At 39.3% G+C, this 27,950-nt stretch overlaps 1 protein-coding gene across 6 annotated transcripts; it reads left to right on the top strand.

Annotated features, from left to right (window-relative positions):
- The first annotated feature begins 936 nt into the window (after positions 1-936).
- kyat3 (kynurenine aminotransferase 3) lies at positions 937-27,526 on the top strand. 6 transcript variants are annotated; one of them, XM_008109286.3, is made up of 13 exons: positions 937-1,094; positions 2,521-2,576; positions 3,742-3,886; positions 6,081-6,230; positions 8,360-8,446; positions 8,744-8,869; positions 8,967-9,087; positions 16,374-16,450; positions 17,741-17,830; positions 20,332-20,518; positions 21,501-21,574; positions 21,980-22,066; positions 24,177-25,526. In XM_008109286.3, the coding sequence occupies exons 1-13, from the start codon at positions 1,026-1,028 to the stop codon at positions 24,552-24,554; spliced, it is 1,647 nt and encodes a 548-aa protein (XP_008107493.2). In that variant the 5' UTR covers positions 937-1,025; the 3' UTR covers positions 24,555-25,526. The 6 variants fall into 6 exon arrangements, with proteins under 6 accessions (XP_008107493.2, XP_003220162.3, XP_008107491.2 ...); XM_003220114.4 differs by lacking the exons at positions 937-1,094; positions 24,177-25,526 and adding exons at positions 1,545-1,814; positions 26,363-27,526; XM_008109284.3 differs by lacking the exon at positions 937-1,094 and adding an exon at positions 1,545-1,814.
- The last annotated feature ends 424 nt before the right edge of the window (positions 27,527-27,950 follow it).

The following is a 27,950-nucleotide window of genomic DNA, read 5'->3' on the forward strand; positions in this document are numbered from 1 at the left end:
ATTATCCAACAAGTCTGCCTTTTAGTAGCCAGTGTTTTGTAGTCAATGTTTTCAATACATTGTATTGTTTTGGTGCTAAATTTGTAAATACAGTAATTACTACAAAATGTTACCATGTATTGCATTGCTTTTTCTGTCGATTTGTTATAAAACAGGATGTTTTGGTGCTTAATTTGTAAAATCATAATGTAATTTGACATTTAATTGGCATTTCCATAATCCCTCCCTAAAAAGGTAAAGGTAAAGGTATCCCCTGATGTTTACTCCAGTCGTGACCGACTCTGGGGGTTGGTGCTCAACTCCATTTCTAAGCTGAAGAGCCGGCGTTGTCCATAGACATCTCCAGGTCATGTGGCTGGCATGACTGCATGAAGCGCCATTACCTTCCCGCCGGAGCGGTACCTATTGATCTACTCACATTTGCATGTTTTCGAACTGCTAGGTTGGCAGGAGCTGGGGCTAACAGCGGGCACTCATTCCGCTGTTAGCCATAGTTGGTCCGCAAGTTCAGCAGCTCAGCGCTTTAATACACTGTGCCACCAGGGGAGGAATAATAATCCCTCCTTATTATCCAACATTTTCGCTTATCCAACATTCTGCAGGTCCGTTTATGTTGGATAAGCGAGACTTTACATTCTTCTTCATAAAGATAAAATGTCTTCAGTTATATTCCCTTTGGGATGTGAAAATACGGTATTTATGAATGGCTGCAGGATTAGAGGAGAAAATGTGTCTCACAAATGCATGCCAAATTGTGTAAAAGCAATGTGCCTTCCCTGTTAGTTCCCACCATCAAAGTTCATTACACTCAGTGTCCCCATTCACGCTCCATTACTAGCAAAGGAATGCTCCAAAGTCCAATTTCCTCTGCATGGAATCAGGGTAGCATCTTTTTTTTTTATCGTGTCAGAAGTGACTTGATAACATACTGCAAGTTGCTTCTAGTGTGAGAGAATTGGCCATCTACAGAGACATTGTGTAGGGAACACCCAGATGTGTTACCATCCTGTGGGGAGGCTTCTCTCATGTCCCTGCAAGCTAGAGCTAACAGATGGGAGCTCACCCTGTCACGAATTCGAACGGGCAACCTTCAGGTGAGCAACCGAACCTTCAGGTCAGCAGTTCAGCTGTCAAGGGTTTAACCCATTTCACTACTATCTGGGCCCTCTTTTTCTTCATCTAGGACAATCAGAAACTTGGAAAGAGCTGCCAAAGAGTGCTGGGTCTACACTGTAGAATTAATCCAGTTTGAGTCCATTTTAACTGCCATGACTCAGAGCTATGAGATTTTGGGAGCTGTAGTCTGGCGATGCCACAGCACTCTGGCAGAAAAGGCTAAAGACCTGGTAAAACTTCAACTCCTAGGTTTCCATAGCATTGAGCCAAAGCAATTGAAGTGCACTAAACAGGCTGGATGGTCATCTGTCAGGGACTTTGTGCTCCTGCATGTGGTCTCTTCCAACTCTATGATTCTATGGATTCATTCTACAATGTTGTAGATTGTTTCTGTGCCACACAGTTGGAGGCCAAGATGCACAACAACTTTAAGGTTTTAAAAAATGGCAGGCTGCCAGCAAACATTGGGCAGGAGGGAGCGCTTCTTAGCTCTACACTGGGCCCAGCCACTCCCCCGTGGCTCCCTTCCCGGCGCCGGCGCCTCCTTCCCGGGGAAAGAGGGGCGGGCGAGCGGCCGGCTTTGGGGCCCAGGAGGAATGCTCTTGGCCCTCGGCGCCCGCCTCCTTCGCGGGGAAAAGGCCTGGTCTGCGGCTTGGAGGGCGAGGGGGCCTCACTCGCCCAGGAACAGCGTCAGGAAGGTGAGAGGAGGAGGAGGAGGAGGGAAGGGCCTGCGAAGAGCCCTGGTATGGCCTGTACGGCCCCTTTGAGCCTCACAAGGCACAGCACAGGGAGGCTGCAAGGTTTCTGACCCTGGCGTTGTCTGAGCATGTGCAGTGTGTGCCTTACTCATGGCTGAAAGTTTCTGAGTGTGTGCCGAGGCTCAGAACGCGTATGGAATATGCTTTGCACACGGCGGAAAGTTTCTGAGTATGTGCAGAGTGCACACAGCAGGTATTTGAAGACTTCTGTGCGGAGTGTGCCTTGCTCACAGCTGAAGGTTTCTGAGCATGTGCAGAGTGTGCCCTGCTGGTATTTGAAGGTCCCTGTGCATAGTGTGCCTTGCTCACAGCTGAAGGCTTCTGAGCATGTGCAGAGTGCAGCTTGCCGCTATTTGAAGGTCTCTGAGCATGTGCAGTGAAGTCTGTCTCTTTCTGAAGTCCTTCAAGCATGTTCAGCGTGTGCCTTGCTCATGACTAAATGAGCCAAGCCCAACACAACTATCCCACAACAGGCTAAATTTTAGCATAGGAACCCATTTGTTCCTGCCATCACCATTTATGGCTCTTTCTTATTATCTTTGTGTCAGTTAGTTTGTCAAATGTGTATTGAAAGAAAATATTGTTGTATGACTATTTATGCAATGTCTAAGAGTTTGTGTCTGTGCTTTTTTATTTTTCTACATAGATCATGACCAAGCACAAAAATACAAAGCGAATTGAAGGACTTGATAGCAATGTGTGGTAAGTAATCATGTAATCAAGTATAATTAATAGTAGTGACAATATAGGCTCATTTTTAAATATTCAGATGTATGCATTTAATCCATTCTACCAGTGGCCACATACAGTAAAGGTAAGGGTTTCCTCTGACATTAAGTTCAGACATGTCCGACTCCGGGAGTTGGTGCTCTCCATTTCTAAACCGCCATTGTTTGTAGACACCTCCAAGGTCATGTGGCCGGCATAACTGCATGGAGCACCGTTACCTTCCTGCCGGTGCAGTATCTATTGATCTACTCACATTTGCATTTTTTCAAACTGCTAGGTTGGCAGAAGCTGGGGGTAATAGTGGGAGCTCACTCCGTTCCCCAGTTTCGAACTGCTGACCTTTCTGTCAGCAAGTTCAGCAGCTCAGTGGTTTAATCCGCTGCGCCACCAGAGGCTCCATGGCCACATATATTGTTTCCAAAAGCTACCAAGTCTGTTTGAACAAATTTTACAGGAATCGCAAAAAACGTGCTGAAGATATGCATTCTTTTGCTATAAAATGCCCTGTACCAAAGCAGTTGGATACATTTTGGAGTCACACCTTTACTGGGCAATTTCCAGAGTCATTTGCTATCTGCAGATTGAACATCCCTTATCTGGAATTTTGAAACCTGAAATCCTCCAAAATCTATCATTGTCCGCATGGACATGTGACATAACGACAGTTTTGGACTTTTGATGGTTCACTGTCCACAAACATTGGTTCATGCACAACATTATTAAAATATTGTATATGAAATTGTTTTCAGGCTATGTGTAATAAGATATATATGAAACATAAATTGGAGTATATATTTGTGTCCCATCTCTAAAATATCTCATTATGTATGTATATGGAAATACAAGTATTAAAAAAAACCCAAACACTTCTGATCCAAAACTTTTTTGGGATAAGGGATATTCAACCTGTATAGCAGTTCGATTTAGCATGAATCTGGAGCAGTGTTTCTCAAACTGCTCCTCCAGGTGTTTTGGACCTCAGCTCCCAGAAATCCCAGCCAGATTACCAGCTGTTAAGAAGTGTGGGAGCTGAAGTCCAAAACATCTGGAGGAGCATAGTTTGAGAATAATTGATTTAGAGTATTATTCCTTGCAATTCTGTATGAAATATTATTTCACTAATTTCTTCCTTTCATAGGGTGGAATTTACACAACTAGCTGCAGATCCCTCCATTGTGAATCTTGGACAAGGCCTCCCAGATATATCTCCTCCTGACTATGTGAAGGAAGGATTAGCCAAAGCATCCTCAGTGGACATGCTGAACCAGTACACGCGTGGCTTTGTGAGTACATTGTGTGCACAAAACTCTTGAGAGGTTGCTTTGAATCTGTTCTGTAGCCACACTGTTTCTTATACTATTCATTTTCCTCCATAGAGTCAAAACTTCCAGTTTCCTCCATGCAGCTCTGTTTTGTCTTTGTAACAATTATTCACTCATGATTTCTCATTGAATAGTAAAATAGATTGGGCTGATCCAAAATGGTCCTCATGGGTGGCTGACATAATGACACGTTAGGTCCAGTGTGTACAAACTTTGGATCTTATCCCATTTGGAGAAGAAGGCAGTGATAGGCCCCTTACACACAGCTGAATAAAATCCCACATTATCTGCTTTGAATTGGAATATATTGCTATATGGACTCAGATAACCCTGTTCAAAGCAGATATTGTGGGATTTTCTGCCTTTATATTCTGGGTTATATGACTGTGTAGAAGGGCCCGGAATCATCATCTTACCGTAGCATTTTGTTCTTTTTTGATTTTAAGAAAAAACTGATAATATATTCACCATCACACACAAATTACTTTGTCTATTTTGAAATCCTCTGTGTTTTGAGATATCACATGGGCAAGCGTATGCCTCTCCTGTTTGGCATTCCTTTTTTATATATAAAAAGGAAAAATTTGCAATTGCAGAAAACACCATATTGTTGTTGTTGTTTTTGTTATTATTATTATTACTACTACTACTACAGTTACATTTGTCAGGTATTTGATATGTGCACTTAGGGCCTACCACACAGCCATATAACCCAGAATATCAAGGCAGAAAATCCACTTTGAACAGGGTTATCTGAGTCCACAATGCCATTTCAAAGCCGATAATGAGGGATTTTATTCAGCTGTGTGGAAGGGGCCCCAGATTACCAATTCAAAAATTAAAACTCAATTACATACCTGTAAATTCTTCCAGGGCTTTGAGGAAAACCATTCCTGGTATTTCCAAGTATTTGTAATATAACGGGAAAGGAATGCTGAAAGTTAACATGCTGTGTCAAAATTGGGAAATCTCAGGTGTTAAAAAAAGGGAGAAAATATGGCTACAGCAATTACTGGTAATACAGGCAGTCCCCTAGTTACAAACATCTGACTTACAGATGATTTATAGTTAAGAACCTGGGAGAGACAGCAGGAAGTGAGAGAAATCTATCCCTGGGAAGGGAAACTTACTCCTGAAAAGAGATATCATGGGAAAAAGGGTTTCCACTGAAGCTTTCTCACCAATCTTTGTTTCCACAACAAGCTAAATTTTTCAAAATTATTTTTAAAATACTGTGTTTAAAATGACCTTAAGGATGTGTTTTAAAGGGGTATATGTATCTGAAAATTGAGTTTGGAATGGGTCCCACCTCCAAGAGTCATCCCTCTACCTTTCTAAGTATTATGCCGGCATTATCTATGTGAAAGTGGAAAAATACATAAATATCTCTGGGGCGTGTGTGTGTGTGTGTGTGTGAATGGGGTGCCGGTGTCGTGATCTCAGGGAGCAGGGGAGGAACCCATCATGATCCCAAGGGATAGTTGACCACACATGCCACTTCTGGCACCTGTATTTATCCTATAGATCCTGGCTCCTTTTCCTCTTCTTTCATGCTCGGGGTGTCTTTTTCATGCAAATAAAGAAGGGGGAGATACTGATGAGAACAGAAACGCGTGGTAACAGGAAGAAGAGGAGTAACAAGCCCTGTTTATGGCCACAGAGTCACTTACCCTGCAGATCTGGTTCCTCCTCTTCTTTCTCTCTGCTACATGTTTTTGTTTCCCCAGTATTTTCCTTCTTTTACCTGTGTGAAAAGGACATTTGCGACACATGGGAAGATGAAGATGAGTCTGATATGTGAGGTCAGTGGAGTTGCGTGTGAGGACAGCTTGTCTTCCTCCTGTGTCTTATGGTTATCTGTTTTGCTTGTGCAAAGGAAGGGGGCTATTGGGTGAAGCAAAAACATGGCATGCCCATCTTCTAAACATCCCTACCTTTGGGAGATCTGGACTGCATTTCAAACTCATGAATAATCATAACTATGAATGTGAAACCTGGAGAAGTGGAGGCATGGCTATTACATTTATGCAAAAGGAGGTTTTCCAAAATCCATGAAATTCCAAGAGAAATAATCAACCTCTATATATTTCATTATGTGTTTTCATTGATGGTCTTTAAGTAGCATGTTTTAATGACTTGTGACCATTGTGCACAGGGACATCCATTGCTGGTGAATGCCTTGTCTCAAGTGTATGAAAAAGTCTGTGGAAGAAAGATTGACCCCTTCACTGACATCCTGGTCACAGTAGGAGCATATGGCTCTCTTTTTAGCGCAATTCAAGGACTCATCGAAGTAGATGATGAAGTAAGTATAATGGTGTATCCCAAAATGCATATACAGTAGAGTCTCACTTATCCAACATAAACGGGCCAGCAGAATGTTGGATAAGCGAATATGTTGGATAATAAGGAGAGATTAAGGAGAAGCCTATTAAACATCAAAATAGGTTATGATTTTACAAATTAAGCACCAAAACATCATGTTATACAACGAATTTGACAGAAAAAGTAGTTCAATATGCAGCAATGCTATGTAGTAATTTACTGTATTTACGAATTTAGCACCAAAATATCATGATATATTGAAAACATTGACTACAAAAATGCGTTGGATAATCCAGAATGTTGGATAAGTGAATGTTGGATAAGTGAGACTCTACTGTAATTGTTGAATGTGTTAACCATCTGTTACATACAAACACATAGTAACCTTGGGGTTCTTTCCAAGTAAATGCTAGTAAAAGGTGATAGGAAAGGCCTCAACTGTATAATTATCTATTGCAATTAATTATTGTTCTCTGAAAACCAAAAACAGGGCCATTTTCTTAAAAAGCAGCCATATTTCTAACATTGTTTTTTATCCAACTGTTTACTTTCAGTTTTCAGCTAATTAATTCCTCTTCCTTGATTGTGTCAGTGATGGAAAAATCTAAGCAATCTGGCTATTTTGGCAGAAATAATTGTTGGGGCCTGGGCACTTGAAACATTTTTAAAAAACTTTAGCCTCAATCCTTTTTAATGAGGTTATTTCTGTCTGTAAAGAAAACACATCCCTCGTAATGTATGTAATATTGATAACTTGATCCATATTAAGGATGGGATAAGTTCTAAACCTAAACAAAACCACCTTGTTTAGGATAAAATTGGTAATTAAATATTGTTATGTTTCTCTTCTGCATTTTGCTTTCTTACTCCTTCAGTATTTATGGAAAGGGCACAGTTCTGTTCTTATTATTATAAATCTTTTCTATTTTATTCAGCATACAGAATGCAGTTGTTTACATTCATACCTATCAATTTACAAAACAAAATTATTACAACTATACACCTGCTCTATCCTTATAATCAGGGGACTCAATTTTCACTCCTCATACCCTAGCATCATTAAATCCCCTTTCATTCTTTTACAGTATTCCACAAATAAATTCCAATATCTCTCAAAAGAATTCTCAGATCTATCCCTTAATAAGTATGTTAATTTATCCATTTCTGTTACTTCCAATACTTTTTAAACCAATCTTCACGTGGTCTATAAACATTTTTATAATATTTATTGTAAATATTTGTGCTGCTGTCACCATATGTTTTATTAGCTTTCCATGCTCTTTCTCTAATGTAGAATCTTTCTCCAAAACCCCAAGTAAAAAAAAACCCTGGTTTTAATTCTAATTCAACTTTTAATTGTTTTTGTATATGAAATCTAATCATCATCACCCAACATTTAGGAATTTATTCATACTTAATTGTATTTAGAATGATTATAAAGTACAGAAATAAATTGATACATTTATTGAAGTTATCTTTTTTAATCTCAGGGCCCTTCCACATAGCCATATAACCCAGAATATCAAGGCAGATAATCCACAATATCTTCTTTGAAGTGGGCTATCTGAGTCCACACTGCCATATAATCCAGTTCAAAGCAGAAAATGTGGGATTTTATATAGCAGTGTGGAAGTGGCCTAAGTTAGGGGGAATAATGTAGAGTTATATACCATTAGGTTGGAAGTCATTTTAATATTTTTATTGTTTTGTTTATTTAGTATATGCTTTATAATTTTTTGTGTTTTGTTTTTGTTTATTACAGTTATGTCTTTGAATTCAATGAAGTTTATTAAAATAAAGAATAGGGCTGTTGTCCTCTGATCTCTTTGATTTACTGCATCATTTTCCACCTTCTCTCATATTTTCCTGGCATTAAAAATGACCAGTTGATATAGTGTTCAATAGTGAGTCCTGAGAACATTTACTATCTAAAATACTATCTATACTTGCTGGCTCAGGCTCCGCAGCTCTGAATGCTGTGTGCTTTCCTAGATACATTAATTTTTGCTTCTGTCAGATCGAATGCAGTTTATGTTTTTGTTTTTTTTAAAAAAAGGTCTATGTACCACTTTTAATATTTCTTATCCATCTGGTTTACTTATATTTTAGGTGATAATAATAGAACCCTTCTATGACTGTTATGAGCCCATGGTGAAGATGGCAGGAGGAAGACCCGTTTTTATACCATTGAGATATGTGAGTGTGTTTCTAATACTAGAGTATTCAGATTTTTTAAGGGGGAAAATAAGAGATTGAAATCTTTTAATTCATTTAATTCTTTAATATTTATTTAATATTATTGTTTGGCACTCGCACAGGCACATAGACAGTTTCCAGGGGTTTGTCATTGGGAAATAAGTAATACCACATATGTTTGTGTTCACTTTGTTAGCACTGAAAATAAACAGTTTACGATTACGTTATGTATAACACCAATTGGAGCATAAAAATAATGTATTTCAGCTAACCAATATTTATATTTTTAAATCCTAGAAATCTGCAGCTGCTGATGTTGCATCTAGTGCTGATTGGGTTTTAGATCCTGCTGAACTTGCAAGTAAATTCAGTTCTAAGACCAAAGCTATTATACTGAATACCCCTCACAACCCTATAGGAAAGGTGAGATTCCAGCTTCTTAGTCTGCCAGTTGAATGGAATAAAATCACTGGCTTAGAATATATTTATCAATACACCATCTCCTTATGCTTTCTTCTAGGTCTATACAAAAGAAGAGCTCCAAGTAATTGCTGATCTCTGCATTAAACATGACATCCTGTGCATCAGCGACGAGGTCTATGAATGGATGGTATATACTGGCAACAAACACATCAAAATAGGTACTATATAACTTAAAATTGCATAGTATGTTTCTGATAGGCAGCTTAAGTACAACTTTAATTGCTTATTTGTATAATACACATTTTACAGAAAGTCTTCTTGCTAATGATTAGAAAAAATGTTTGTTACCTCATAAATAAGTGTTAAACTGAATGATTTTGACTATACAGTATGACCCCTGTATCTGTATGTATTTGATGAACAAACCTCTGGAAGTATACATTCTTCCAGATTCATTTTAGCATGTCACAGATTGGGAAAAAAATTGCTAGCCCAAAGGCACTTTCCTGTCCCCACTTTCCCTACACCAGAGGTAGGAATTGTGTAGTTCTCCAAATGTTAAACTACAACCTCTATCATTTTTTACTGTTGTCTATGCTGGTTAGAGCTGCTTGGAGTTGTAATCCAGCAACATTAAAAGGACTGTATAGTTCCTGTATCCCTGCACCTACTTATCCTCATTGTAAGAAGATGTTCTTTTCTAATAAGAACTGTTTCATTTTCATAAAGTATTTGAATTTTTAAAAATAGTAGAATAGAAATGAGAGCAAGTTGTCAGGATATGGAAATTACCTGACATTTTCTAAGTGATAGCAGAGTTAATACCTCTGGCCTAACCACCCATAAAAAAGTTAAGCCACTGTAATTAAGGTATGGTGGTTAATGTAATGGGAGTAGTATATACCTTGTAGTTATACTGAATAAGTTGATGAGGGTTGTTGAGGGTTGGATGCTATTTTGGAGAATTGCTGCTGTGAGTAGCGAGGAAGAAGAAGCTGTAAAGTTTGTATGTTTTTATACTTTGTATACTGCTGGAAAAAAGGAGAAAGAGAAGCCTTCCTGTTTATTTAGAAAAGAACATAAATCTCTGTGTGTTTTGTTGTTTGAGTAGAATACCACTGCAACTGTGTTTCTGAATACCTGGTTGCTTAACTGGAACTAATAGTCACTTCCGCACGAACAGGAGTTTTATGACTGCATAGAACCCCTGACACTAGTATGGTATAGTGGTTTGAGTGTTGTGCTAGGAGTCTGGAGACCAGGGTTCAAATCTTTGTTCAGCCATGGCAACACACTGGATGTCCTTGGAGAGGTCACATGCTCTCGGCCTCAGGAAGGCAATGGCAATCCCCTTGACACATCAAGAAAACCCTGTGGCAGGTTCACCTTGGAGTCACTATTAAATCGGAAACAACGTGAGGGCACATAACAACAAAAATAGACATCACTCAGAAGCATAAGATTTATTTTATTAAAACATATTTCTTTAGACATCTTTTAATTTGCAGATTTCTTAATTCTATTCCATTTTAATGTTTGACTTCAGGTAATTTGCTATTAAAATGTGCAATTTTGTCTGTGAATTGTTTGTTGAATATACATACACATAAACACTCAGGATGCCCTAATAACTGTTCCAACAGACCTTAGAGGAAACAAAAACACTCAGTTATTTCATTGGCATACTCATTTTCTGATTTGTGATTAATACATTCCTCATAGCTGAACGGTGTTTTTATTGTGCAGCAAATAATGTGCACAGATGCCAGTGATAACCAGTTTTCTCATGAGTGATTATCAGCCAGAAGTGTTTATTTCCTTGGATATTCTGGAACAGTTCTCCAATCTTTCATCTTACCTACAAACCATAAAACCTACATGCAGGTGACAGGTATTTTTTATCAACTGACTTCCCCTCCAAGCTTTTCTTTTTTCAGCTTTAGTATAACATGTATACGAAAAACACAGATTGATTCCTAACAGCGGGTGTTGTATTAAGCTTCACTAGTTCTATCAACCCAAATGACATATCTCTCATGAAAAATGCAAAATGAATATCACATCAATTTAGCACATCTGGTAGTGGTGCTTTAATGCTCATTTAATAGGAGTTGCCAGTGACATATCGTAAAATTTGCATGGTGTGTGTGCTATCACCTCGGCGGCAGTTTTCTCTTGTGTAGAACACTTCATCATATCTTATCTGGTTTGTGTGAAATTGAGGCTTTGTGCAACTAATTATTAGCGTTCCTCTGACAGATTTAAAAGCTGGATATTGTGAGGACTCTCTTGACATTTCAACAGAGAAAGAACCAATTTGGAAACACGTTTGGATATCACCTTTCTAATTTATGTGTTTGGATACAATAAAACATTCAGTCCCACTATAGTGTAATGAAATGAGTTTCTTACAGAGCAGTGCTCTTCTTCATTCCAAAGGTAATGCTAATATTCAGAAAATATCCCTGGGGATATTAGATCAGCCCCCTTCCTCCTGTCCTTTAGAAAGATGGTAAAGACCTGGCTGTTGGACCAAGCCTTTGGGGCAGTGCAATAACGACAGCAATAGGAAATTTCACTCTGCTGACTGGATATGGTGCGACTGACTTGTAATGATTTTAAATAATTATTTTAATGTGAAGATAACTGATTTTAGTGTGTATTTATATTTATGGTTTATTTTATGTTCTGGCATTCAATGTTTGCCATATATATGTTGTGCGCCTTCCTGAGTCCCCTTTGGGGTGAGAAGGGAGGAATATAAATGTTTTAAATAAATAAATAATAGTCCATCTAATTCTATTAAGTGAAATTGATTTTATTTTATGAGTATTCTCCAACATAGCCTCCTGAAAATTGTGTTGTTTAGATGTTGCTTTACAAAATGTTTTATTTTTCTATAGATTTGCTAAATGATATTCGGCACTGAACTAGGCTAAGAACTGTGCATTACAAGCAACATGGGAATACAGAGTATGCGCTTTCCGTTTTCTGTGTATGCATAGCAAAATTTTAAATTAGGATCTCATTAGGTTGCATTCTTTCCAATAGAAATGCTCATAAATGTGATGTGTGGCTGGCAGAATTCATGACATGATTATGTTATAGCATGAGTAGGTACTGCTATATTTTTCTGGGGGACTGATGTTTAGGGATATCCCTGTGGCGACCCTTGTACTGGTACAGTATTCTTGTGGATGTTGTTTCCTGCATCTTCATGTAGGGGTTAAGAAAAATGTTATCATTTCATATTATTACCTTAAGATTAATATCTGTAACTGATTCCATAGCAAATTGTTCTCCCAAAAGGATATGTTTCCCCCAAAAGGAGATTGGGATTCAACCTGAGCAATATGGAGCGAACAAGGTAATAGGGGAAATGCAACCCAAAATAGGTAAAGAAGTAGTCCAGGAATATCTGCTACACTAAATGAATACAAGTCTCTGGGGCCAAATGAACTACATTCAAGAGTATTGAAGGAACTAGCAGAAGTCTTTTCAGAACCACTGGCAGTCATCTTTGAGAATTCTTGGAGAACAGGAGAAGTCCCAGCAGACTGTAGGAGGGCAAATGTTGTCCTTATCTTCAAGGAGGGGAAAAAAGAGGACCCAAACAATTGCCATCCAGTCAGCCTGACATCAATACTAGGAAAGATTCTGGAGCAGATTGTTGAGGCAGTGTGCAATCACTTACAAAGGACTGCGGTGATTAGTAAAAGTCAAGGTCAATTTCTCATAAACAAGTCATGCCAGATTAATCTTATATATATATATTTTAGATAGAGTTACAAGCTTGGTAGATGCAGATGCTGTGAATATAGCATATCTTGATTTCAGTAAGGCCATCTATAAGGTCCCCCATGACCTTCTTGAAAACAAACTAGTCAAATATGGACTGGGCAATTCTACTATTAGGTGGATCTGTAATTGGTTAAGCAACTTGACCCAAAGAGTACTCACCAATAGTTCCTCTTCATTCTGGAAAGAAGTGACTAGTGGAGTGCTGCAGAGTTCGATCCTGGGTCTTTTTCTGTTCAACATTTTTATTAATGACTTAAATGAAGCTTTAGAGGGCACATGCTTATCAGGTTTGCAGAAGACACAAAATTAGGAGGCAGAGCTAATACTCTAGAAGACAGGATCAGAATTCAAAATGATCTTAACAGATTAGAGAGCTGGGCCAAAACTAACCCAATGAATTTCTACAAGGATAAATGTAAAATACAATATTTAGGCAGAAAAAATTGAAATGCAAAGATACTGAATGGGCAATGCCTATCTCAACAACCGTCCGTGTGAAAAAAATCTTGGAGTTTTAGACATGAGCCAACAGTGTGATGCAGCAGCTTAAAAACCCAATGGGATTTTGGGCTGCATCAAAAGGGGTATAGTGTCTAGATTGAGGGAAGTCATAGTGCCTCTCTATTTTGCCTTGGTTATATCTCACCCAAAATACTGTGCTGTAGAGGTGTGCAAAACTTTGTAAGTAGTTTTGGGTTTTGAGCAAATTTGGCGATTTGTAAATATGAACCACCAAAATACAACATGGGAAGCCCCACTGCCAACCCAGACAGAACAACACTCCCTCCACAAAATTTGAGAAAAGTTTGTTAGTTTTGTTAGTATATTCTGACTTTTTTCCAAGTTGAAACAAGCAATTTCTCTGTGGGGCGATGGGGTTGAGCACAGCCATACTTGTTGCATCACTTATTCTTCTTCCAAGACATTCTGAAACTGCAGGAATGGATGTCCTGCTCATGTTTTGTCACTGTGAAGAAATTAAGGAGGATACCTCCTTTGGTTTTTATATGTTAGGAGTCAGACGCCAGCCAATATAAATAACTCAGTTTATTGCAAAACAACACAAAAGAGCCAAGAAAACAACCAGAAAAACAACCAAAATGGGCTCAAAACACTTTCTCTTCAGTGTGAAGTAGCAATGTCTAAAAAGAACTCAAAAAACCCGAACTCGGGATATAATCCGGATTATCCTGGGAAATAATCCGGATTAAAACAAACTATGCCGAAATGGCTGGAAACTCGATCCACCTACTCGATGGAGCTTAGCAAACACAGGAAAGCAACTAGCAACAACCCACAGTGACCAGCGGCCACACTGTGCCCCAAAACATCGTTGAAGCTAAACCGCGTTGTAAAGGAGAAGTCACAGCCGCCACATCTGGTCCGCGTCGTTAGGAAAAAGTCACAAGTATCGATTTCCAGTCCGCGTTGTTAGGGAGAAGTCACAAGCTCCGAATCCCAGTCCAAGGTCAACACAAAGAGCCAGAGCAACGGAGGCAAACCGGCAGCTAATGCATAAAACCAACACAGGACAATCCAGTGCAAACCCACACAATGCCAGCCCCCGTTGCCACTAACAAGCCCGGGTTAACACTTATGTCCCAAAGCAGTCTTCCAAACACATCTTTTGAAACAGAGATCCCGAGAGCGCCCAACAAACACCTTGCCGATTGCAAGGTTACATTAGCAACAAACTTACTTTTATTTACAAGTCCTCCTCCGAACTTGAGCCAGCTAACACCCTATCCACAGCTGAACCTTGTTGCTGCAAATCCTCATCGGAGCTGGAGTCGCCCAATGCCCTACCTCCAGCTGCTGCCCTTCTATGATCTCTCCAGCCAGTCCACCTTTTATCCAAACCCATAACTCCCCAGGATCCAGCTGTATCTTCGCTGTGCCATCCCTCAAATGTACCACTGCTTATGGGTTCCTCAAAAATATCCCAGATCAATTGAACTCTAGTCCAATCCATCTCTTCACCCCCAGAGTCCGATATCCCATCCTCCTGACTCCCAGCCCCTCAATCCCCTTCAAAACCCTCAAAGGAATCATCATCAGTGGGTTCCATAAGTATTTCCCGGATTCTCTTCCTTTGTTGCTTCTCATCGGAGTCTTGCTCATGAGTCGTTTTCCTGCCTCTTCTAACACAACTAGTAGTATCTCTACTCGAAGACTCCATCACAACATTATCATTATCTCTCTCTCTATATATATATATGTGTGTGTGTGTGTGTAAAAACTTGAAAAATGTCCTAAAAATCAGTGGATGAGTGAAATGTTCTAAAACTTGGTAGGCTAAGAGTGGTAAATGTCCTATAAGTGTCCCAAGTTTCATTGTGATAGTCATAAAAATGACAGAAACAAGCCTCTAAAGTTCCCCCATTGCCGCCAATGGAACAAAACTAACGAAACAATAACAAAACTTCTGAAAATCAGATGCGAAATGGAATGTTTTTGAAAGAAAACAGTAGCTATCTGAATTTCAAAACAAAATTTAAAATAGATGTCTGCCATTTCACACAATTCTGGGCACCACAATTTCAAAGAGATATTGACAAGCTGGAAGGTGTCCAGAGGAAGGTAACTAAAATGATCAAAGGTCTGGAGACCATGCCCTATGAGGAGTGGCTTAAAGAGAGGGGTATGTTTAGCCTGCAGAAGAGAAGGGACATGATGGCCATGGTCTGAACTTAGTTTTATGTGCAATGGTTCCTTGGAAGAATGGTATTAAGTAACTATATGTTTTAAGCTTAACTAATGTATTTTATGGATTACTGTTAATGGTTTTAAATGTGTTGCTGTTTTTTTTTATCTGTTTGGCATTGAATTTTGCTGGTTGTTGTAAGCCACCCTGAGTCCCCTCGGGTGAGAAGGGCGGGGTAGAAATGTTGTAAATAAATAAATAAATAAAACTATGTGAAAGGATGTCATAAGGAAGATGGAGCAGGTTTGTGTTCTGCTGCCCTGAGAACTAGGACTCGTAGCAATGGTTTCAAATTACAGAAAAAGAGATTCCACCTGAACATTAGGAGGAACTTCTTGATTATAAGAGCAGTTCAGCAGTGGCACTCTTCCTTGGAGTGTAGTGGAAGCTCCATCCTTGGAGGCGTTTAAACAGAGGCTGGATGACCATCTGTCAGGGATACTTTGTGCTTTTTCTGCATTGCAGGGGCTACCCATGTGGCCCATGTGGTCTCTTCCAACTCTCTTATTCTATAACTTTATGATCCAAACAGATGACTGTAGTCAGATTCTCATGAACCATGAGATGCTAAAATGTGGATAGTTGTGTTTGGCTCTGTATGGGTTTGATTCTGTTCTGGATTTTTATTCAAACTCATAGTGCAAAAATATTCTCTATATACTTTCTTGAGTAGCTCTTTCAGGCCTCATCTACACTGCCATATGATTCAATTTCTGAATCAAGTTTATCTGCTTTGAACTTGATTATAAGACAGTGTAGACAGTGTATAATATAATCCAGTTCAAAGCAGATAATCTGGGTTCAGAAACTGGATTATGTGGCAGTGTAAAAGGAGCCCCGGAGCAGATTCACCTTCCCATTGAAGTGAATGTGTAAGGTGTTACCAAAATCTCCATAAATGTGTTTGAATGTAAGTAAGAAAACTGCATACTGATATGCATGTTAAAGTTCATAACTTATATGCAATTAACTCTAAGCTTTATTTTTTTTAATGAACAGCGACTTTGCCTGGCATGTGGGACAGAACAGTAACTGTAGGAAGTGCTGGAAAAACATACAGTGCCACTGGCTGGAAGGTAAAGAGTGGTGATGATGTCATTTGCAAGTTGCAACACATGAAACTGTTATAAGTGGTATACATATATTGAAAAACATCAATTTGGAAGACAATAGACATTTTTTATTTTATATTTTTAAAACCAAGAGAGGAGTCCTCAGAGGCTGTTTTTGTAATGGTTTAAGACTGTTTTTTGCCCTTAAATCCACCCAGCGCCCTCTAGAAAGTTTCTGCCCATTGGGCCAGGAGAACCCTTTAAAAAAAAAAATCAAGAATTGACTTTTATATTCTAAAAATGCCTAAAATGGCACAGGCAAGTTTAAATCATGGCTAAAATGGCCCCACGCTCACAGAGGGCATTTGAGGACAAAATGTTGGTTTGTTTTTCAGAGAAGAGGTGTGTCCCTCTAAGAGCCTGAGAGGGGCAAATACAACTTCCTAGATTCCAACAATTGCCATTCCTGCTTCAAACAGCCAGTAGTATTTTTAACTACTCTAGTATTCTAGTTAATAATTATCACTTCCAGAAGGGCACACAGGAAACGTTTTGTAAGTTGGAGAAAGACTTGTTCCTCTTCTTCCTCCTCCCTCTCCCTGCCTGTCAGCAGTCCATAAATGACTGGTGGGTATATGAGCAAGAAAACATTTCTGTATTTAGTAACTTAAGTAATCTTACCTACTATGTTGAAGTAGTATACTCATAGCATTAGTTTAAGATATATTTATTATTTCAACAGGACACGCACCCATCCCTTGCTTTGGGCCATTGGGTTCCCAGCTGAGGCAGTATTTCTGAGGCGCATGGGGGTGAAATACCCAACTGCACTCCATGAAATGGATGTCCTTGGTCCATGAGTTTAACTTCTTTCTGTGGGCTCAGTGAAGGAAACGCCAGTTCTAACCTACTGGAGTAGATAGTTGAGCTATTTGCGGACAGGAAAATAGGAAGTTAAGAGGTTTATATGACAAAACAAACCTCTACCTCATCAATTGGAGAATGTGAAGAGGTGGAGGCGGCGGCAGAAAAGCTCCCCTTGCTCCATAACCTTATGATGATTTACTACATGAGAATGATATGTAGGCCTTCACGAACAGCATCACTGTTAGGTTATCTTGATTTATACAAAAGGATTGTCATGATGCTTTTTGTATAATTGGCTGCATCTTGCTGGATTGGAAAAAAATGTTCTACTTTTAGCTATTAAACTTCGAATTTTTAAAAAAGATATATTTATTTCATTTTCTACACTTTTAAATGTTTTAAATGAACAACCAAATACTTACAATAATTTGTATATTTTTGTTTAAGCTTGGCTGGTCTATTGGTCCTCAACATCTGATAAAGCATTTGCAAGTTGTTCATCAAAATACACTCTATACATGTGCAACTCCGTTACAGGTAGGTACAGATGTATACAAATTAAACAGACCATTTTGTAAAGAATCTAATATAATGTAGGCTGCATTGGAAATTGGTTAGTGAGGGAATTATTAGTGGAAATTGTGAATAAAATGGGTGTATGGACCCCGTGGAAGCTGACACTTCATTGTCAGAAACACAGGCATTCTTTCATAAGAAAAATGACCAACAACATAAAAGCAAGGAGTTGGGGTGACTACAAGTAGAGTTTTTCAATACAGGCAGTCCCCGAGATACAAACATCTGACTTACATATGACAAACAGGGGTGAGACAACAGGAAGTGAGAGGAAATCTAACCCTAAGAAAGGAAATTCACTCCTGAAAGAGTTATCACAGGGAAAAAGTGTCTCCACTGAAGCTTTCTCATCAATCCTTGTTTCCACAACAAGCCAATTTTTTTTGAAATAATTATCACAGTGAAAGAAAATGTAATGAAATCTTCTGTACAGAAGGCATAATAAATATTACAAATAAATATTACATATTTATTCAAAATTAATATGTCTATGTTATTGGCTGCAGCTACACTTAAAAATGTACCTGTTCCAAATTACAGATGAATTAAACTTAAGAACAAACCTACAGAACTTAAATTGTTCGTAACTGTCTGTACACGCAGATTGAGCCTGTCTTGTCCAGAAATCCAAAACCTCCAAAACCATATATTTAGGGTTTCTGTGAGTTTTCCAGGCTGTCTGACAATGTTCCAGAAGCATCCTTTCCTGACATTTCACCCACATCTATGGCAGGCATCCTCAGAGGTTGAGGAGTTTGTTGGGAACTAAGCCAGTGAGGTTTATATATCTGTGGAATGTCCATGGTGGGAGAAAGAACTCTTGTCTACTTGAGGCACATGTGAATGTTGCAGTTGGCCACCTTGATTAGCATTTAATGGCCTTGCAGCTTCAAAGCCTAACTGGTTGATGCCTGGGGGAATCCTTTGCTGGGAGGTGTTAGCTGTCCCTGATTTATTCTTGTCTGGAATTGCCCTGCTTTTTGATTGTTGCTCTTTATTTATTGTCCTGATCTTAGAATTTTTTAATACTGGTAGCTAGATTTTGTTCATTTTCATGGTTTCCTCCTTTCTGTTGAAATTGTCCACATGCCTGTGGATTTCAGTGTCTTCTTTGTGTAGTCTGACATGGTGGTTGTTAGCATTTCTGTGTTCTCAAATAATATGCTGTGTCTAGGTTGGTTCATCAGGTGCTCTGCTATGGCTGACTTCTCTGGTTGGATTAGTCTGCAGTGCTTTTCATGTTCATATTTTTTGGTCACCAACCACCTGGTTTTGCCTTTGAGCCTGCAATTGCAGCACTCCTGCTCATTGATTTGCAAGGTGTAAGCATACAGGCGGCAGGCTCTTAGATCCTCAGTCTCTCTCCAGTCTTGCATCTCATACACAGCACAAGTAGTGAACAAACCAGACATGAGGCTAGAGAGAGGTGGGATCAGTAAAATGGTGTGCAGTGTGGATTTGCACTGAGCCCTAAGCTTGGATTTCTGCCTTTGCAAAGATCCTCAGTCTTTCTCCAGCCTCTTATCTCTTACATTTGCTGCTTCAGTTGTGTATGAGACAGGAGGCTGGAGACAGGATATGTGAAATGCTGGAAATCTAACTCTAGTATTTATCTGGAATCCACAGTTCTTCCTTTCTCCAACCCCTCAAATGCAGTATGTAGTATGCTACTCATAATATAAAATTTGAAAAGAATCCCAAATACAAAACACTTCTGATCCCAAATTTTCAGATAAGGGAGACTCATTCTGTATTACAATGTTTCTAATGTGTTGTGAAATGTTTATTATTCTTCGGTAGGAAGATCAGATAGCAAATGTTAATGTGCGTGTATCTGTGAATCAGGGGTCCTCAAACTTTTAAAGCAGTGGGCCAGTCCACAATCTTTGAGACTGTTGAGGGACCAAATTATAATTTGAAAAAATACGAATAAATTCCTATGTACACTTCATGTCTTATTTGTAGTGCAAAAAATAACAACAATGAAAGAACAATACAATATTTAATAATAAAAAACAATTTTAACCAACATAAACCTATCAGGATTTCAATAGGAAACGTGGGCCTGCTTCTGGCCAATGAGATAGTAAAGTTAATTAGGATTGTTGTTGTTGTGTGCCTTCAAGTCATTTCAGACTTTGGGCAAGCCTAAGTCTAAAACTGAGGGCGGGGGCCAGGTAAATGGACCTTAGTTTGGGGATCCCTGTCTTGAATCAACTTGATCTGGCTGTAATGTATCAGTGCATTTAGGATTATATTGTAAAAACTGTAAACAGTGGTGGTATTTCTTTGTTGTTAAGGGGGAAAAAATGTAGACATTGACACTGACTCCAAAATCTTCACAGAAAAAAACTATTGGATTTTAGAGATCTAACAATTCTTTAAAAGGCATACTTAATGCCTGCTTCTTTTTGCTAACTATTTCAATATGGTTGCCTTTCTTTTTATAATTTGATTTTTAGGAGGCTCTCGCACAAGCCCTTTTGATAGACTTGAAACGCATGGATGATCCAGAGTGTTACTTCTACTCATTGCCCAGAGAGCTGGAAGGCAAACGGGACCGAATGGCCCAGATGCTCCTGGGAGTTGGGCTGAAACCTGTTGTTCCTGAGGGAGGCTATTTCATGATTGTTGATGTATCTCCACTAAGTTAGTGACATTTTAAAACTATGACAGGGACATGGAGAAGATATATTCCAGAAATATAGCCAGTATTGTGGAGCAGTAGATGATTTCAGTGATGATTTCAGGATTTAAGTAAGTTTTCAGTATGTGAGACAGGGGAAAAAGAGGTAGACTTAAGTTGTGGATTCCATTTTTTTTTTTGCATTAGCTGTTTCATTTATTATGATTTCTAGCTCAGCCTTTCAGTACAGCTTTGTCACAGTCCTGAAAGAAAAATGCACATCCTTTAACCAGAAGTGTTTTGGGTTTCACTTTCACAAAACCCCTGTAAAATAGCAAATGTAATATACACTTTCTTGGCTATCAGTATACTTTCCACCAATTTAGAAATGTAGCCTTCATAGTTGGGAAGGGAGGAAAAGTCCAAGTGGATCAGAGCACTGCCAACAGCAACCAAGCAAAGTATCCCTTGGCTGTGCAGATAGATGTGGACTTTTCCCTCCTTACTGGGCTATGGCAACTGAGTGAAATCTGGCTGAATCCATTTGGACTTTTCCCTCCCTTCTCAGCCACAAGGATCACTTTCTTAAAAGGGTGGAAAGTGTGCTGGCATTAGGAGAAAGACATCTGGGACCTTCTGTGAGCAGAGCTGAAAGAACTGGAATCCTCCCAGATTTCTGTCTCTTCTCTTTCCTTCATCAGTTGGAGCTTCCTGAAGTTAGGACTTTCTGAAGAAAACCTCAGCTAGCACTGGACATGTAATTCACCTTCTTTCCCCAAAGATGATAGTCGGCAGCTGATGGCATAATGTTTGGGTTTTGGTGTATTGTGGTTTCCAAATAGGAAGGGCTCAGTTTGTACAAGATATTACAGTTGTTCTCAGACTAATAGTTTGCTTTCCTACACTGTTCCCTGATGCCTTCAAACCTCTTTATTCAGAAATGCCCATATGTTTTTTAAGTCATTCTGATCAAAACATTTTTAATTTTGGCTATTTCATTTAAAGATGTGGATCTATCTGATATGGAGAAAGATAAGCCTTATGACAATAAATTTGTCAAATGGATGATGAAATCCAAGGTAAGTTTTGTTGAAACTAGTGCAATTAATTGCAATATTACATGAGATTGTAAAAAAGATGTCCTCTGTTGCTCTTGCACAATTCTTTTCTTATCTCTGTGAAAACAGAAGTCCTGGTGTTTGTCTGTTTTTTGCCCGAACTTGCCAATCTGTTGTTCCTGTTTCTGGGATAGACATAGCTACAATGTAAAGAACAACTGTCTCCTCTACTTCCCAAAGTCTTTGCTAGGAGAATAGAATTGGAAACTGCTTTAAACTTTCATAAATATACTGATTTACGGTGCAGTTCCATTCATATCTGCACAAGACTACCTCCCTGATAAAGTGCGCATACTGCGTGTGTGAAAATGTAATGAGTTTTCTTCATGTATGAAGTGAAAAGGTAATCATGTTTTGTCATTTCAGAAACTGTCAGCTATTCCTCTGACTTCATTTTGTGGCCTAGCAACAAAAGATCAGTTTGAGAAATACATACGCTTTTGTTTCATCAAAGTAAGTTTTGCAGCCAGAACTTTTGAAATGTTTTAATGAATTTCGCAGTTCTGTTAATACTTCAAATAATGATCATATTGGTTGGGAGATTTGGGGAGCTGTAGTTTAAAGGATAACATACCGATCTGTTTTCATATTGGAAATTGATCTTTCTAATATTGAAATATTTTAATAGTAATTTTAATAGTAATTTCCTGTAGTCAAATTATTTTTTTCATAATTTTCCCTAAATGCTTAAAGACCAGGAATCTGGGTAATAGTTCTAGAGCATTGGTAATTCAGGCTTTAAACAATGCTAAATTGAGCACCTTGTGTTTGCTTTTGGGTGACATAATGTAATTATGGAACTGTACTGTAAGCAGTGATCAACAAGATTGTTCTAGTTCACATGGCTCCTGGTACAGGAAATCTTCAGATAAAGCTTCCCTGATAGACATCCAGTCCCTGTTTAAAACCTCCAAGAGAAGAAAGTTCACATTTCCCTAACTAGTTTGTTCTGCAATCACAATGTTAACCATTAGGATATCATTAGGTGAAATTACTCTCAGTACGTTCTTATATTTCAGTTAAATCAATTAAAATAACCCTTTTCCCCATTCCTCAGACTTTGTAAGCTAAGGAGGGGGACAGATACAGTGTTGGCATGAGGACAGATGAATTAGGTTCAAAGAATCAGTTTAAAACAACCTTAAGGGCCCTCTAGTCCATATCGCTGCCAATGAAGAAACCCAAAGCGAAACAATTCAGTGAATTGATCATTAAATCTCTATTTAAAAACTTTCAATCAAGGAGAGTACACCGCCTTCCAAGTTGTAGTTGTTCTCATCCCTCCATTTTTCTCTGTGTGTGAAGCAGTACATCTCTGGCAGTATCTATGGAGTCTTGCAGGTGTAAATCATTGCAAGGGTTTTTCTTCCCTGTAAGTGTTATGTGGGAATATTAGAGACAGAAATTCTCAGGAGGTTGCTAGAAATATGGTTTCTGTAATAATGTGAAATGAGAAACTTTCAGTATCTTGGAAATTAGGTAGAAACTTTTGTCAAATGTATTCTTTCCTCTGTGTCAGGGGTCCCCAAACATTTTAAAACGGGGGCCAGTTCACTGTCCCTCAGACCGTTGGAGGGCTGGACTATAGTTAAAAAAACCCATAAACAAATTCCTATGCAAACTGCACATATCTTATGACACTGCTTTTGGCTAATAAGATGCTCAATGTCTGGTTCCATATTTGTTCCTCCAGGCAGGAAGCAGCCAGGCCTTGAAGCTGCAAGGCTTTTCAGTATTAATCAAGGTGATTAATTGCAACATTCTCACTGGCCTCTAACAGAGAAGAGTTATTTCTCCCACCCTGGACCTTTCACAGATATATAAACCTCCCTTGCCTAGTTTCCAACAGACCTCACAGCCTCTGAGGATGCCTGGCATAGATGTGGGCGAACGTCAGGAGAGAATGCTTCTGGAACATGCCCATGCAACCTGGAAAATTCACAGCAACCCAGTGATTCTGGCCATGAAAGCCTTCCACAACTCAGAAGAGAAATGTTTACGTTTTACACAAGGGATTCCTAGCCTAAGGAACCCTATGAAATATATAGGGTTGCCATAAGTCCATACATGCAGATCTTTTCCCTCAATGCTGCAGATTAGAACTGCTCAAAAAGGTGCACAGCTGGTTGGGGGATTCTGGGAATGGCAGTCCAAAAAGAAGACCCTTCCCCAATCAATCCCCAAAGGTCTGCCAAGGAATCCCAGGCACCAGAGGCTTTCACAGATATATAAACCTCACTTGCCTAGTTTCCAACAGACCTCACAGCCTCTGAGGATGCCTGGCATAGATGTGGGTGAAATGTCAGGAGAGAATGCTTCTAGAGCATAGCCATACAGCCCGGAAAACACACAGCAACCTAGTGATTCCAAGCATGAAAGCCTTCAAAAACAATGTTTGTCTTTATTACTGAAGCAGCGCGGAGGGAGGGACTTTAGGACCCAGCTCACCCTTTTCCTCTCCTTCCTTCCTCTTCTACCAAAGCATGGGTGGGGGGAGAGAATTTAGGAGCTCGTTCACCAGTCTCCTGTTTTTCCTCTCCCTTCTCTTCCAAATTGGCAAAAGAGCCAGTGTGTCGGCTTCTTCCTCATCCAAAGCCATGGTGACAGCACTGCTTTGGAAGAAAAGAAGGAAGGAGAGGAAAGTACGCCGCCCAGCCTGCAGCCATGCTACTGCCGCCACCACTTTGGAAGAGAGGGAAAGAGAGGAAGAGGAGGACGACACAACATGCAGGCTCCTAACGTCCTTCCCCTGCCTGCTACTTCGGAAGAAGAGGAAGGAAGGAAAGGAAAAGGAGAAGAACACGAGGGGGCTCCTGAAGTCCCTCCCCCGCCTGCCCGCCCGCTCGCTGCCTACAGCCTTCAGAAGAAGCAGCAGCAGCCTTCCTCCTCTTGGCTGCCCGTCCCCCACCCAGAACGAGTAACCCCCGGGGGGCCCGGATAAATGGCTTCGGGGGCCACATGTGGCCCGCGGGCCTTAGTTTGGGGACCCCTGCTCTATGTTAACCTGATGTCCTGTCCTTTGTTCCACATTATCAGTCCTATTTAGACAGATTCAACAAAATCCTTACACAATATTGCTACTGGATTTGAAATATCACTGTATGCTGTTGACCAGTGACCTTGCTTGTTACTGTGAGACAGTATAAACCACACTTTTGTGGTGTTGCCCCTGAAAAGGACATTGTGGGAGTTGGATCATAATATAAGAAAAAAGCCCTATTGAAGGTTGAGGGTTTGGCTGAAATGTACATTCCACAAACACATTACTATGAGCACTTCCTGCTAAAAGTACTTCAGATTTTAATTATAAGGTTCAGCAATTCTGTGTGCTGTTGCTTACGTTTACAGTGTCATATTAACTGGGTATTTTAATTGACAAGCAGGATAGATTTGTAATTTCTGCCAAACTGCTGAAACAGATTTAACATTGCCTTCCAGTTGTAGAGGAAATCAGGAAGTCACAAACAAGATAGGTTCTACAGATTTGTTCTTAAGTTGAATTTGTATGCAAGTTGTAACAGGTATATATTTTTAGTGTAATTCCAGGCGAAAAATATGTCTTTTTTATCTTTGGCTAGCATAGGGAAGGGTTAACACCCTGGTGGTGTTTGTTTTGCTATCTGTGCCCCTGTTCCCAAAATTTGACCTCGCTTTCTGTCCCTGTTATCATTGGATTTTGAAAAATGTGGCTTGTTATGGAAACAAGGATTGTTGAGAAAGCTTCAGTGGAGACCCCTTTTCCCCATGATAACTCTTCCAGGTGTGAATTTCCTTTCCTAGTGGGAGATTTTTTTCACTTCCTGTTGTCTCACCCCTGTTCTTAATTATGAGTTGTTTATAAGTTAAATGTTTGTAACTTGGGGATTGCTTGTATATTTGAAATGTTTTAGCATTAAAATTAAGTTAGATAATATTTATTTCACTCATCCTTATTCTCTGGGATTGGAAAGAGGTATTCTTCTTTGTTGACATGAGTCGTGGTTTTGGGAACCTTGTAAAGCTAAGAAGTATCAGCAATGAGTCATACTTGGACGGAAGAGCACCAAAAAGTAAAGGATGTTTTAGGCTATATTTCAGAAGAATGAACAAGCAAAACCACGTCTGAGTATTCCTTGCCTAAAAAAACTATGAAACTAATGGGGTCACTAAAGGTGGACAGTTTAGTGGACACTAAAGGTGCACACAGAGCTTAGATTCACTTACTTTTTCTCAATTCAGATAAGCAAGTACAAACCCAATCTGGATCTTGGATGTGAGAGGTGTAAACCACCTGCCCCTCTGCCAGTTTTTATTGCATTTTTTTTTCTTTTGCAACAGTTGAGGTTCTATTTCACCATTTTAACCCCTTGCACTCTTGAGTAGAAAGGCAGGGGACCTGCATTATGGTACTGCTCTTGTTTGGGGCTATGCAAATCCTAATTGTCTAAAAAAAACCCTGCAAAATCTTTGGGGTCCTAGGTCAATAAGTGACATTAAGGTGCATGCAAACACATACACAAAGGGATGATGATGATCAGTTTATTAGATCTGCTGTTCTGGTCAGTTTTGGTGCTGTTTTGGATTTGACATATTCATGTGTTATGTTTTCTTGGATTTCTATGGGCAGAGAGATTGTTATGATCTATCATAACAACCAATTTCAAACAATATGTTTGAAAAATAACTCCTTCAGTATTATTCCCTGTCTTTTGATGTGTTCTTCCATGACTGAATCTGAATTAATAATTGCTAGTTTTTTCTTGTTGCCAGAAAGACAGCACACTGGACGCAGCAGAAGTTATCTTGAAGAACTGGAAGAAACATTAACTTGGGAGCATACAGTGGTACATTGAAAACAGTTTTGGAATTTCAAGCAAAGCAGTTTTTAAGAATTGTGCTGTGCTGCCATCTGGTGGATATTTAAGTAGAGCTTAGGTTTTGTACATAGTCCTCTTTTTACACAGCTCTGGTCCTCATGTATGCTAATGAGTACTTATATAAAGCTGCTGTTTGAAAGCCTTGATGGTAGATGTCTAAGCCAGATTGTCATTCAACTTGGCATGGTCACTTACAGGCCAGATTAGGACAATATTACTATAGATGAGTGATTCCCAAACCCTGGTCCTCCAAGTGTTTTGCACTATAGCTCCCATAATCTCGTGACTATCGACATCTGAGACTTCTCAGAGTTGAAGTCCAAAACACTAGAGTTTGAGAATCATTGCTAAAGACTCTACTTTTTCAAATCCAAATGGTGGAAAAGATAGATTTGTGTAATTGGCTGCCACCTAAAATTGATCATGTACTGTAGTTGATTTTCACAGGAATAATTTTTGATAAAACACATAAGAAGGGAATATTTCATTTGAAATACATTGTCTGCTTTATTTTATGCTAAATAATAAATGCATCCAAAAGAACTATGAAACACAACTTAAAGAAATAAATTATCATGCATATTACTTTTCTTATGGGAACTTGTGGATTCCCTTTTCTGTACAAAATGGGTTTGCTGATTAATGTTCAATAATTTTCTTGAGTAAGTTCAGTAAATAGCACATTCAGTTATAATTCAGCATATTTTGAGCAAGTGATGCACAGAATTGTGGTAGAAGTACATACAAAAACTAATCATGCCAAAGGACTTGTAGCTAGAATAAATAAGAGAAGAGATTCTATTGACAGTGGTTTTGCATAGATGATACTAATTTTGGAGGGAAATGGCTATGGAGATCAGTATGATTCCTTGAGAATCTGGGCTTGTCATTTCCCCATCTTAAGTAAATTTCTCAGTAGCCAAATACCTTACTGTCCCTCAAATTTTGCATTTTATTTTGCAAAAATTGTACTCAGGAATCTACTCAGTATTGTCAATTTTATAAAGTTGACTTGATTTAACAAATCATTAAATTTGAAACACTGTCATAAATTTTACATGAAGAGCTGTTTTCATTTATGTTATACAGTGAAACCTCAACTTACGAGCGACCTACCTCATGAGTTTTTTAAGATACGAGCCATCGCTCGGTTCATTTTTCCACTTGAGATACAAGTTGTGATCTGACTTATGAGATAGCTCCCTTCCTCAACAGATGCCACGTTGCATTGTGGGACACGAAGTGCCTAGCTTGGCTGCCTGGAGTGCGAAGGAAGAAGGGAGGGGCAGACAGAGAGAGAGAAAATGCTCTGGTGCCTGGGCCCCTGCACCACCTGGCTAGGGAGTGCAAGAGTGTCTTCGTGCAGCCACCATCCTGTCCCCCTGCGCAGGGCCCCTGCCTCCTCTTCACCTCTTCCCTCTCTCCTCTCCATTTTTCCAACACCCATGGTGCAAGTCCAGGGAAGGCCAATGGCTTTTCTT

The sequence above is a fragment of the Anolis carolinensis genome, chromosome 4 (genome assembly GCF_035594765.1).
Source record: "Anolis carolinensis isolate JA03-04 chromosome 4, rAnoCar3.1.pri, whole genome shotgun sequence".
Lineage (NCBI taxonomy): Eukaryota > Metazoa > Chordata > Lepidosauria > Squamata > Dactyloidae > Anolis > Anolis carolinensis.